Source organism: Lissotriton vulgaris, chromosome 4_1, assembly GCF_964263255.1.
Source record: "Lissotriton vulgaris chromosome 4_1, aLisVul1.2, whole genome shotgun sequence".
Taxonomy (NCBI): domain Eukaryota; kingdom Metazoa; phylum Chordata; class Amphibia; order Caudata; family Salamandridae; genus Lissotriton; species Lissotriton vulgaris.
Window position 1 is genome coordinate 2,018,170,341 of NC_141691.1, and position 12,638 is coordinate 2,018,182,978.

General features: G+C 47.2%; 1 protein-coding gene across 1 annotated transcript in view; it reads left to right on the top strand.

The window, feature by feature from the left end:
* Nucleotides 1–12,638, top strand: part of TONSL (tonsoku like, DNA repair protein) — a 419,298-nt gene that overhangs the window by 129,945 nt on the left and 276,715 nt on the right. The window contains exon 7 of the mRNA XM_086966418.1: nt 9,085–9,196. Within this exon, the coding sequence (XP_086822544.1) occupies nt 9,085–9,196 (112 nt within the window). The remainder of the gene's footprint in view (nt 1–9,084; nt 9,197–12,638) is intronic.

Here is a 12,638-nt window from a genome sequence, read left to right on the forward strand (position 1 = left end):
GCAACAAGAAGGCAAAATCAGACAACCACGACGTTTGTATCCTGTGTCTGCCTGAGGAACATGATCCAGGCACCTGTCCTCACTGCGAGCACCTGTCAGGAAGAACTCTCAAAGACAGGGAGAGGATTCGCATTTATGGCCTGGCTCACAGGTCATCCAGAGGAAGGTCTCCGGTGAAGAAGGGCTCCAATAAGGCAAGAACATCTTCAAAAGAGAAGTCTTCACACCCTTCAGCTTCAGCGTCGGGCTTGGCCACCGGTGGGTCATTTATCTTCCAAACTACTGCCGTCGACGGGCTCGCCGTCGAAAAGAAGAATCCAGCTCCATTGTCGAAATCCCCTCCGCCGTTGTCAACCGGATGATGTTCGGTGTCGAGAAATGTGACTCCGCCACCATCAACCAGGCAATGGTCGGCGTCGAGGGAGGTCACTCCTCTGCCGTCGTCATCCAGGTGACGACCGGCGTCGAGAAGTGTGACCCCTCCACCGTCGTCTAAGAAACTAAGTTCGGCGTCGAGGACCAAGACCCCTCGCCGTCGACAGCAAAACATCGATCGGTGTCGAGGAGGCAGTCTTCGTCGACGTCTCGTCGATGCTCGGCGTCGAGGGTGGCCAATACCCCTCCGCCGTCGAGCGTTCTGGTGTCGAATGCCTTTCTCTCGACATCGAGATTGATGGTCTCGCCGACTCCCCAGTGGCATTCGACGTCGAGAGAAAGGCATTCGACGCCAGAACGCTCGACGTCGAGGCATTCAGAAAGAGCTCGATCGTCGTCGAGGAACTCTGTGATCATGGTTACGGAGTCAGCTTCTCGTCATTCCACGTCACAGTCTTCTGGCTCCTCGACAACATCCTCAAGATCCAGAAGTCCTGTCTGCAGATCTCCTGTGCGGCAGCCAGATCCTTTGGCTGGGGAGGTCAGACTGTCACCTAGATGGTACAAGTCATTGGATCATTGGAGAGAGTCAGGGGCTGCCAGACGTATGCAAGAGCATGTCAGTCCTCAGCACAGATCTCCTCTCCAGAGGCTGGTGGAGGAAGTGGACAGACGCAGTCCTCCCAGGCGCCAAGCAAGCAAATCGCCTGTGAGAAGGCCAACCAGATCCCGCTCTCCCAGAAGGGAAGATCCGGTTAGATCTCGTTCTCCCAGAAGAGAGGATCCGGTCAGATCTCGTTCACTCAGAAGAAAAGATCCGGTCAGATCTCGTTCTCCTAGAAGGGAAGAACACCCAAGAAGATCACGAGAGAGGAGGCACTCCGTCTACTTCATCTACTTCTTCTACCAGGTCTTTCAAAAGGGATTACTCTCCCACACTGATGGATAGTCCTGTTTCTAGATCCTCTCCAGTGGATGACATTGGCACTTATCTAGATGTCCTACAAAGAGGAGCTCAGAAGCTGAGCATTGAAATGTCTGTCCCCCAGGTGGCTACGACAGTAATTTTTGAAACTTTGTACAAAAAATCTGTCTCTCGCCCGCTGCTGCCTTTAGTCCCGGGGATTATGGATCCGGTCAAGGACGTTTTTCTAACTCCAGCATCCATCAAAGCGGTGCCGGCCCGCATACAGAAGAAGTACAAACCATCTTCCTCCGACCCAGTTTTTGTAAAATCTGACCCTCAAGCAGACTCTGTGATAGTGGCTGCTGCAAGGAAGACGCATGCAGTTGCTGCTTCCTCTTCAGTACCACCAGATAAGGACAGCGAATCACAGGACTCGTGGGGTCGCAAAGTTTGCAATTCAGCTGCCTCCACGCTGAAGGTCTCCAGTGCGGCCACGCTGATGGGTAGATACGATAGAGCCTTATGGGACTCCATGGAAAGGTTCAAGTCCAAGCTACCAAAAGAGGACCAGAAGGACTTCGAAGAAACAATGACGGAGGATGTCTGGTGGCGAACCAGTTGATAAGCACTGCAGCGGATGGTGCAGTTCTTGCAGCACATTCCACTCACATGGGTTTTGTGCCAGGAGGTCAGCTTGGTTTCGCCTCACAAGGCTGAAGCCGGATGCTCAACAACGCATCCTAAATCTTCCTTTTTCGGGGTCCTCTCTCTTCGGACATGCTGACGGAGAGATGACTCGTATGAAGACAGAGCTGGATACGGTAAAAGCGGTGGGTTTGGAGAAGAAAAAAAGAGTTCAAACGCCGTTTTAAGACCAGCAAGGGAAGAGGGGCTCAACAGAGGGTTCAAACCCCTCAGTGGTTCCAAAATAAGAACCAGGGAAAATCCCAGTTTCGAGGCAAATCCAACAGAGGTAGAGGAGGTTACCAGCAGTCCTCTACCACCACGAGAGGAGGAAAGGCATGAGCAGTGGCTTCCTCTGGCGCCGTTGCCCACTCCAGTGAGAGGAAGTGCTTCACAACACCTGGCAGAGTGGGTCAGCATCACAAGGGATCGGTGGGTGCTGAATATACTGTGCAATGGATTCATGATACCTTTCCGTGCGCTTCCAAAGAACATTCCTCCAAAGAACTCTTGCCCTCACCAGCTAAGCTTGCTCAGGAGAGAGGTGAAAATCCTGCTACAAAAAAGAGCTATAGAGGAAGTTCCCCCCTCTCAAAGGGGAAAGGGAGTTTACTCCAGATACTTTCTTGTCCCCAAAAAAGATCAGGAGGACAAGTTCAGGCCCATACTCGATCTTCTTCTCCTAAACAAAGTCATTGTCTAAGAAAAGTTCCGCATGTTAGCTCTTCACCAAATATCCCACATCTTCAAGCCGGAGATTGGATGTGTTCGGTGGATCTGCAAGATGCATACTTTCACATTCCGATTGCACTGCGGCATCGCAAGTACTTGAGGTTTGTCGTAGGAAACAAACACTACCAGTACAAAGTGCTACCCTTCGGACTCAAGTCCGCACCCCGAGTCTTCACCAAATGCATGGCAGTGTTGGCGACTTTTCTTCACAAAAAGGGACTCTTCATCTATCCGTACCTGGACGACTGGCTCCTAAAGGGGCCATCTCTGGTACGGGTAGCACACAATCTGCAACTTTGCCTGCACCAGTTGCACAGGCTCGGTCCCCATGTAAATCCGGAGAAGTCAGTCCAGCGGCCGACACAGTCCATCCACTACCTAGGCTCCGTTCTGGACACAAAATTGGGAAAAGCATTTCCTTCGGAGGAGAGAATTTTTTCCATGAGACAGAAATGTGGGATTCTACTAGTCTCGGTTTCCAACCGTCCAACAGGTAGCATCCCTGCTGGGTTCCATGGCGTCCTGCATTTTTCTCATCCCAAACGCCAGGCTGAGAATGCGGCCTCTGCAACAGGCTCTCGAAGACCAGTTGAACCAAGCGACAAGGCGTTGGGAAGATGGTATCACTCTTTCCCAAGCAACGAAGGATGCCATCAAATGGTGGACTCGGATGAGGAATGTGTTGGTGGGAGTGCCTTTTCACCAACCTCTACCGTCCCAGTCTATAGTGACGGATGCCTCTCTGCAAGGCTGGGGAGCGCACATGGGTCCCCTTCAGATTCAGATTCAGGGTCAGTGGTCTACGCAGGAGCAGAGGTACCACATCAACATGCTGGAGCTCAGAGGTGTGTTTCTAGCTCTCAAAGCTTTTTTCTAGCAATAGAGTCCAACTCAGTACTAGTTCAGACGGACAATACAACCACCATGTTCTATCTGAACAAGCAAGGAGGCACGCGGTCACGCCCACTCTCCTGGGAGGCTCAAACCATCTGGCACTGGCTTCTCTCTCGAGGCCTCTCAGTAGTGGCAGTGCACCTTCCAGGCGAATTGAACGTCAAAGCAGATGCACTCAGCAGGCACTTCGAAGATCAGCCAGACTGGGTGCTAAACGACGAAGTGGTAGAAGAGCTTTTTCGTTGTTGGGGTCGTCCAGCCATAAACTTGTTTGCAGACGAAGAAAACGCAAAATGCCACGCCTTCGCGTCCAGGTTCCACTGGCCCGGAACGCAGGGGAATGCTCTCCTGATGGATTGGTCGGGAACATTTGCTTACGCGTTTCCTAACCCTGGCTCTGATTCCGAAGGTAGTCTCCAAGCTCCTCAGGTCAGACATTGAGATGATCTTGGTAGCTCCGGATTGGCCTCGGCAGTGGTGGTACCCGGACCTTCTGCATCTGTCTGTGTCCACACAGACGACTTCCTTGCAGGCCGGACCTGTTGAGCAAGATGAACGGGAGAATACTGCATCCCAACCTCCCATCACTGAACCTAACAGCATGGCACCTGAGGTCCTGCAATATGGGCACCTGAACCTGCTTCCCGAATGTATGCACATTTTAAAGGAGGCTAAGAGACCTTCCACAAGAGCGTCCTATGCGTTCAAGTGGAAAAGGTTTTACATATGGTGTAGGGATCATCACCTAGATCCTACTAAAGGGCAGGAGAAGGTAATTCTGCCTTACCTCCTTTCCTTGGCAACTTCTGGATTGAAATATGCTTCCATTAGAGTGCATCTGTCAGCCATAGTAGCGTACAGGAAATCGCCTAATCAGATTTCTTTCCTTCAGGTTCCAGTGGTTAAGGACTTCCTCCAGGGGTTGAAAAAAGTTTGTCCCCCTGTGCCAAATCCTTCTCCTCCTTGGGAATTGAACCTGGTTCTATCCAGGTTTATGTCACCTCCTTTCGAACCCATCCACAAGGCCTCTTTGCAACATCTCTCTTGGAAAGCAGCCTTTTTAGTGGCAATTACGTCAGCGCGCAGAGTAAGAGAGATACAAGCGCTCTGTGCGAAGGAACCATATACTGTTTTCCATCACAATAGAGTAGTCCTGAGGGCTCATCCATCCTTCTTGCCTAAGGTGGTTTCTGATTTTCATATAAATCAGTCCATTTCTCTCCCTTCATTTTTTCCAAATCCAGCGACCCCAGCAGATCGGTCATTGCACTCCTTGGATTTAAAGAGAATGCTCAAGTTTTATTTGTAAAGAACCAAGGGAATCAGGAAGTCGGATCAGCTGTTTTTGAACTATGGTTCAATGAGAACGGGCTTTTCAGCGGCCATGAGGTCCATCTCCAGATGGATTGTCTCCTGCATTAAATTGGCCTATCAGCTTGCAGGCAAGCCTTTATTGGTATCACCCAAAGCGCATTCTTCCATAGGGAAAGCGGCCACAGTGGCTTTCTTGCAGGACATTCCAATGTCAGAAATATGCAAGGCTGCAACCTGGAAATCAGTTCATACCTTTACGAGGCATTACTGTCTAGAATCTGATTCCAGGGCCGATACTCAAATAGGGCAAGCCTCCTTGAGAAATCTGTTTGGGTAGCCTATGGCCTGCTCAGGCTTGTTGATGAGATTACAGTCTTGTCATTCCTTTGCCCGCAGGGATGAGAAGAGGCTCGCTATTCTATTTTAATGCTTATGACTATTGATGAGGATCCACTGGAAGAGAAGGATTAGTTACTTACCTGTAATCCTAGTTCTCTTCCAGGGGTATCCTCATCAAAGTCATAAGCAACCCTCCCGCCTCCCCGGGCAAAGGACATTCTTTAATAAGGAGATATTGTTAACCTATTTGTTACTTAGTTTTTCCAGTCTCCGAAAAGAACAACTGACCTTACTGTCACCCCTGAGGCATGATAGGATACAGGGGGTCATGAGTGCCTTAAAGGCACGGTGTCAGTTTTTGTATTACATACAGCTACAGAGTAGCTTTTCAGTCTTTTTAGGCTGTGTGTTTGCAATGCAGCCTGGGAGCTTTCTATGCTTTCAGTGAGTTATAAGAATTTCTACTGCTATCTGAGCATTAAAACAGTTTCTAAACAATCTTTGGTGTTGTTTCTCATGTTTCTAATGCATATTATTCATGTATGGTGGAAATTCTTCACAGCATATTTCAGCTCTGATGTTATTTGGCTGCTATTGCATGTTTTTATATATATATGTTTATATACATATATATATATTCTTCACCAAATGCACTTCTGCGCTTTTCGGAAGGCTTTCCGCAGTATTCCCCAGCTTGCCAGGCTGATTGTTAGCCCCAGAACACACCTTGCAGCACAACGCCAAGCCAGTTTACTTGAAGTCCGACGCGTTTCGGGGCTGCCACGCCCCTTCCTCATGGATGCACAAAGGAGCACACACAGAGACCTTGCTTCATGTTTCAAAATGCGTTTTTATTTTGAAACATCACCTCCCTCAGTGGGCGTGGTCGTGATCAAGCCGTCACCAGGCATCCTGGGACATGTAGTCTATGAGCAAAGTCCATTATTTACCTTCAGTAGGTTGGGTGCCCCGTGTGCACGACCACGCAGGGAGGTGATGTTTCAAAATAAAAACGCATTTTGAAACATGAAGCAAGGTCTCTGTGTGTGCTCCTTTGTGCGTCCATGAGGAAGGGGCGTGGCAGCCCCGAAACGCGTCTGACTTCAAGTAAACTGGCTTGGCGTTGTGCTGCAAGGTGTGTCCTGGGGCTAACAATCAGCCTGGCAAGCTGGGTAATACTGCGGAGAGCCTTCCGAAAAGCCCAGGAGCGCATTTGGTGAAGACTATAATTTACGGCCAGCTCTGGTCGTGGAAGTGCTCCACTCTACAACGGCGCACAATCCTTGTGTGCTGAGATGGCTGGAGGGAGACGACGAGTGTCTAACTTATCAGCGCGGATTCCCAAGGATAAAATGCACGCATGCAGATGCCATCTCCTACTACAGGATATAAATGACTGACTTGCACACGGGGGCACCCAACCTACTGAAGGTAAATAATGGACTTTGCTCATAGACTACATGTCCCAGGATGCCTGGTGACGGCTTGATCACGACCACACCCACTGAGGGAGGTGATGTTTCAAAATAAAAACGCATTTTGAAACATGAAGCAAGGTCTCTGTGTGTGCTCCTTTGTGCATCCATGAGGAAGGGGCGTGGCAGCCCCGAAACGCGTCGGACTTCAAGTAAACTGGCTTGGCGTTGTGCTGCAAGGTGTGTCCTGGGGCTAACAATCAGCCTGGCAAGCTGGGGAATACTACGGAGAGCCTTCCGAAAAGTGCAGGAGTGCATTTGGTGAAGACTATAATTTACGGCCAGCTCTGGTCGTGGAAGTGCTCCACTCTACAACGGCACACAATCCTTGTGTGCTGAGATGGCTGGAGGGAGACGACGAGCGTCTAACTTATCAGCGCGGATTCCCAAGGATAAAATGCACGCATGCAGATGCCATCTCCTACTACAGGATATAAATTACTGACTTACTTGCACACGGGGCACCCAACCTACTGAAGGTAAATAATGGACTTTGCTCATAGACTACATGTCCCAGGATGCCTGGTGACCGCTTGATCACGACCACGCCCACTGAGGGAGGTGATGTTTCAAAATAAAAACGCATTTTGAAACATGAAGCAAGGTCTCTGTGTGTGCTCCTTTGTGCGTCCATGAGGAAGGGGCGTGGCAGCCCCGAAACTTATCGGACTTCAAGTAAACTGGCTTGGCGTTGTGCTGCAAGGTGTGTCCTGGGGGTAACAATCAGCCTGGCAAGCTAGGGAATACTGCGGAGATCCTTCCGAAAAGCGCAGGAGCGCATTTGGTGAAGAATGAAAAAAAATATATATGTATGTATATATATATGAGTGTATATATATATATGTGGGGCACATTTAATATAGTGTTTCCGGGGTCCCGCGCATGGGCGGGAATATTCTAATGCTTATGACTTTGATGAGGATGCCCCTGGAAGAGAACTAGGATTACAGGTAAGTAACTAATCCATTTTTTCAACTCAACTTTATGTCAAGCTCCGATTACTATGAATGTTATTGTAATTTTTACTATACACAGAAAATATGATTGTAATATCAATGAGTAAAGTAATTGAAATTCAAAGTTCAATTTGATTGATTTAGTACTTTTGATTCATTTTGAATAAGAATTTAAATTGTTCATACTTTAATTGTCGCTGTGCGCCCGGCAAACTGGTGGTTCTCCACCAGATATTTTACTTATTTTCAGGCCGGCTGCCTCACAACTTGGTTGCACGCATCTTTGTTTAAGCAGTATATTTTTTTTCATTGTTAGATGATACAAGGGTGGGCGATGACTGACTAAGTATTTTTCCTTAAACTATCCATCATCACACAAACTTCATGTGACATTTATGGCCAGGGATGTTGTAGTGGCGGTATTTCTTCCCAAAATATGTGTCCTATCAATATCTGGTCCTAGAGACACCATTGCCTCACTGTTTCTGATCGCAGTCATTCCCACATAAAGATCAGCTGCAAAGCTGTATAATATATCATGAGATCTGGTATTTTAAGCCCCCCCTTCTTGGCTGCCTTGTTTTATGCTAGTTCTAAGTCTTTAATCCCACTCCCAAATATATGATATACACACTTTTTCCATCTTGTTTATGAGCTCCTTGGAGTCCTGAAGTGCCTGGCCCAAAAAGAGGGCTCTGAGCAACAGTGTCCTGTTCGCTGAGGCTACACTACCTAATGCCGAGATATGCAAATTATACTGTCTAATCACTTCTTACCTGAAAGAGTGAAATAACGGGGATAGTTGACTTAGACTAATTAATTGCTTTTAGGATTTATACTCATTCCTAAATAGTTAATTGGCTGATGAATTTATATAAGGTAATTTGTGATTTGAATTGTCTTTTGGTGCTAATGACATTTTGTTGATTTTGCAGCGTTAAATAGCAGAGTTGTTTCCAATTATTTGAACCCATGAGCAACAGGTTCTGTCGCATCACTAAGATGTCTTAGCAACCCTGTCCGTCAGGATTATTGTCATCACTGTAAGGAAGACAACTTAGTTAATATATTTCTCCTGTTGTATTAATAGCTAAAGCTCCTTTTACTACTGGCATGTAAGCACAACAAATCCATTTCGCCATCAGACAGTAAACCATAGTGTCATAGTCTTGGTCTGATGCTGGAGAAAGTTCTTAACCGCATGCGCGCTAGCGGAATTCCGCTCGCACGCTGGGTTTTTTTAAATCGCACTTTGCGTGACGCGCTGGGCTCGTCATCAGCGTGCGAGGAGGCTATGCGATGACGAGCCCAGCTCGTCATCAGCTTCGAAGGGGTTAAACCATGGTACCTGCTTACTGTGTGGTTATTTTTGTCAGGATATTTGTGTAACACTGTTTCTTTGTTTCAGGTCCTCCTCAGCTTGGGAGATTTTGTAGCTTCCAAAAGATCTCTGAAGAAGGCGTACAGACTAGGATTACAGCCATCTGAGCGAGAGATTGTGCGCAAGAACCTGAAATATGGTGAGCATGTCCTGGTACACCAGCCTGCATAATTTTTGGTGTAGATTTCACATTTCATCAGATCAGCTTTCTTGCATGCTAGCAGTGTGTCAGTGGAATTGAATGAGTGGGCACATGATTGATCAATTAATGTGGTTTAATATCTGGGAAACAGGTTTGTTATTTTAGCCCTTTGATGAAAGTTAAGTGGTGTAAGAGCACAAGTGCACCACACTACCTGATTGGATAACTGACCATTGCAAGGGTGCCACCAAAGCACACAAAGCTAGGCCATTAAATGTAGAAATGCAAAAAGACTAGCCTTCTCAAGTGGCCCACCCAGAAATCTGGGGGATCACCTTTAGCCCATCCTTCTTGAACCTCTAAAGGAGCTTAAAATGCAGTTCCTCAAGGATCCCCTGAATCAACGAGCAGTAGGAACCACCAAACACCTCCTAGCCTATAAGAAGAAACGAGACCTCTACATTACAACCCCCCCCCCCACCAAACTCATAACCATGATTTAAAAATTCAGCTGCCCCATGTAAGCAACTTTTATTCAGCCTGTACTTGATTTTTAGGTCTCGCCTAGCGACGCAGCGCATGCGCTGCTCACTTTCGAGATCTATTATCATCGATTTGTCTTCCGATGGGGGACAGGAGATGTGCACGCTTACGGGTCATGTGCACGCTTACGGGTCATGTGCATGCGTACGGGTCATGTGCACGTGTACGGGTGTCGGTGTTTCAGCACAACGTGCTTTCGCTTTTGCTTCTACACTCTCTGCTTTCCGGCGACTCAATGGGCTTGCTCCCCAAGCACCGCTCCTCCAGCTGCGCTTAGGGAGATCCTCCACCCTTCCAACTGGCATTCTCACGAAGTCTGCTCCTTTTACGTCTCCTTCTAAGAAGCCTCCTCACCCCCTCCCCCCCAGAAGGGCAGCCTGACCTTCCAGGCAGTGAAATATGAAACTAAGTACACAGGACAAAAACACTGTTAGACATACTGCTTCACACATGTTTTTAATTATGTGTATGTTTTGTGACACTGTAGGACCTAACCTTTACAATAATACCAGGATAACACCACTATTCTGCACATCTGTGGAGACATCCATCACTTTTCAGTGACAGCCACATTTAGTGTATAGAGAACAACACACGCACTTCAAGGGAGTTTTGCCCGCTTAAAAAGATCGACCGTAGTAATTTGGTGCCTTCGCTCATAAAATATTTAAAAGCTGAAATGCGGTACACTCGTAATCCTGCACGGATCGTTCTATTCTGTTGAGAAATTAATAAACACATAGGCACTCCCAAAGGCAAAGTCCGGATTTATGAAGGGCGCACCCGCCATATCATTTTCAAATAATACAGAATATGGTGTATATTTTAACTGTCTCATTGCTCAATGCACATTACCTCCTGTTTCTGAAACAAACAGTACAGGTTTCCATACTCGGGCACGTTTCTGTAACTGAAACGTTGGTTGAGGCTTTCTGCAACAGCGGAATGAGGTCTAAATAGACAATGTCCTCTCACCACAACTGAACTTTGCCCTCCTGCAGGTGTCTACACTACATTGACCACTCTAAAAAAAAAAACAAGTTTCTCAACTGCCTTAGGTCCTCTCACTGGAGTCCTTTTACTGGTCATAGAGCACTGATATCCCAATCAGCGCCAGGAAACTCACGGTGTCAGTGCGCTCTAAAAATACCCCCCTAACATAACATAACATAACATAACAAAGGCTTAATGCCAACAGGAAGGGTCAAAATGGGGCCCACTGATGAGAGAAGTGGTTGACTCACCCGCTTTCTACAACACTGTATTCAGGCCTCCTCAGCTACATTTTATCTACTGGTATGAAAACCAGCTTGTCAGAAAACAAATATTGCGTAAACTGTTGTTGAAATTACATCATCATAGTATTTAACTTTAAACATTAAAAGTCCATATAAACTCCAATAACCTCGACAGATAGGATCAAATGCCTCAGTATTTGTGGCTCAGCAAAGAAGGAACTAACATGGGAGAGGAACTGGATACATTAAAGGACACATACAATGCTTGATTCACTGCCAACCTCCCTAACGGGTAGAATAGCACTGTTAAAGACTGTGTCTTTAATGTGGATGCTATAATGCCAGCAAAGTATTCCTTCGAGATACCCAAAATATTATTTAGTCATATCTCCAGTTTAATCCAATTATTTCTTTGGCAGAAAAAGACATTGGGGGTCTGGCTGGTATAATGCTGCAAATCGGCATATTACGTCAGCCCAGGTATGGCTGACTTCCTGATGTAATACAGCTGTATGTATGTATGTATGTATGTGTGTTCTTATATAGCGCTCAACTTACCCTAGAGCATCTCGGCGCTGTCCTTGGGAACCCGTCCTGGCTTTTCCCTGTGAGATAACCCGTACAGGGCATCCCCCAAGGTGAAAGCCAGGCATCCCGCCGTGGGGGGGGCCGTTGTGGAGATTAAGCAAGCTAATGCCCAGAGTTGCAGAGTGTGAACCCGTGATTAGAGTGGGCACCGAAGCGAGAATTATCGAGTACGTGGACAATTGGGCTCAAGACCCTGCCGTGTCGGGAATTGAACCCTGGTCCCGGGTCTGACCTCTGCTTCAGGTACACCTAGTAGAGATAAATTATTGGATCTTCCAAAATATGACCCAATCCTGCCTACCTCACTGAACGTTGGGACCTGGCTCAGAAAGATCCAATTAACTTTGTAGGCCAAGCCTAGCGCAGCACGCATGCACTGCTCACTCTGCGAGACTGCTGTAGTAGAGTATGGGAGAGAAGCTGAGCCCACTCTCCTCCCATAGTCTTTATTGGCTTGTGTTATTGTGTTTCGTAAATGTTTCCTTCGGGTTCCCCTCCCATAGCGACTGGCCCTTTTACTTTGGTTGTTACACGGGAACTGTTATTTAATCTCGAAGCACTATTTACTTAATTTAGTTTCTCTTACTGCAGGCCGAACATCCGCTGCTTGTGTTTTTTAAGCAGCACGGTGCGCCCGTAACAAGTGCTCATGCTTTCAATCACTTTAACCACTCATTATCTTGTGTCTGTTTCAACCCCCCAAGTAAAATGGATTTAGAAATGATTAGCAAATTAAGTCATGTGAATTCCAGGTAGCACATAATCCTGTGCTAATGGGCTGAAGCTGACAATAGCACATCTGTGTTACATGTCATGCCTATTTTATTAACAACAACGCCACCACCACCAATACCCCGTCCAACAATACTACCACCAACGCTAATAGCACCACCACCAATACCACCACCACCACCTACACCACCACCACCAATACCACTTTTCCTCCTAAGCCGCAACAGTGTAATCACAGAGTGAAAGGTGTTGGAGCGCTTTGTTTGTCTGTGTAATTTACAACACTTACACATCTTCTTCACTGCACTAGTTATCGCTACTTTGAAGACGTTGCAGGC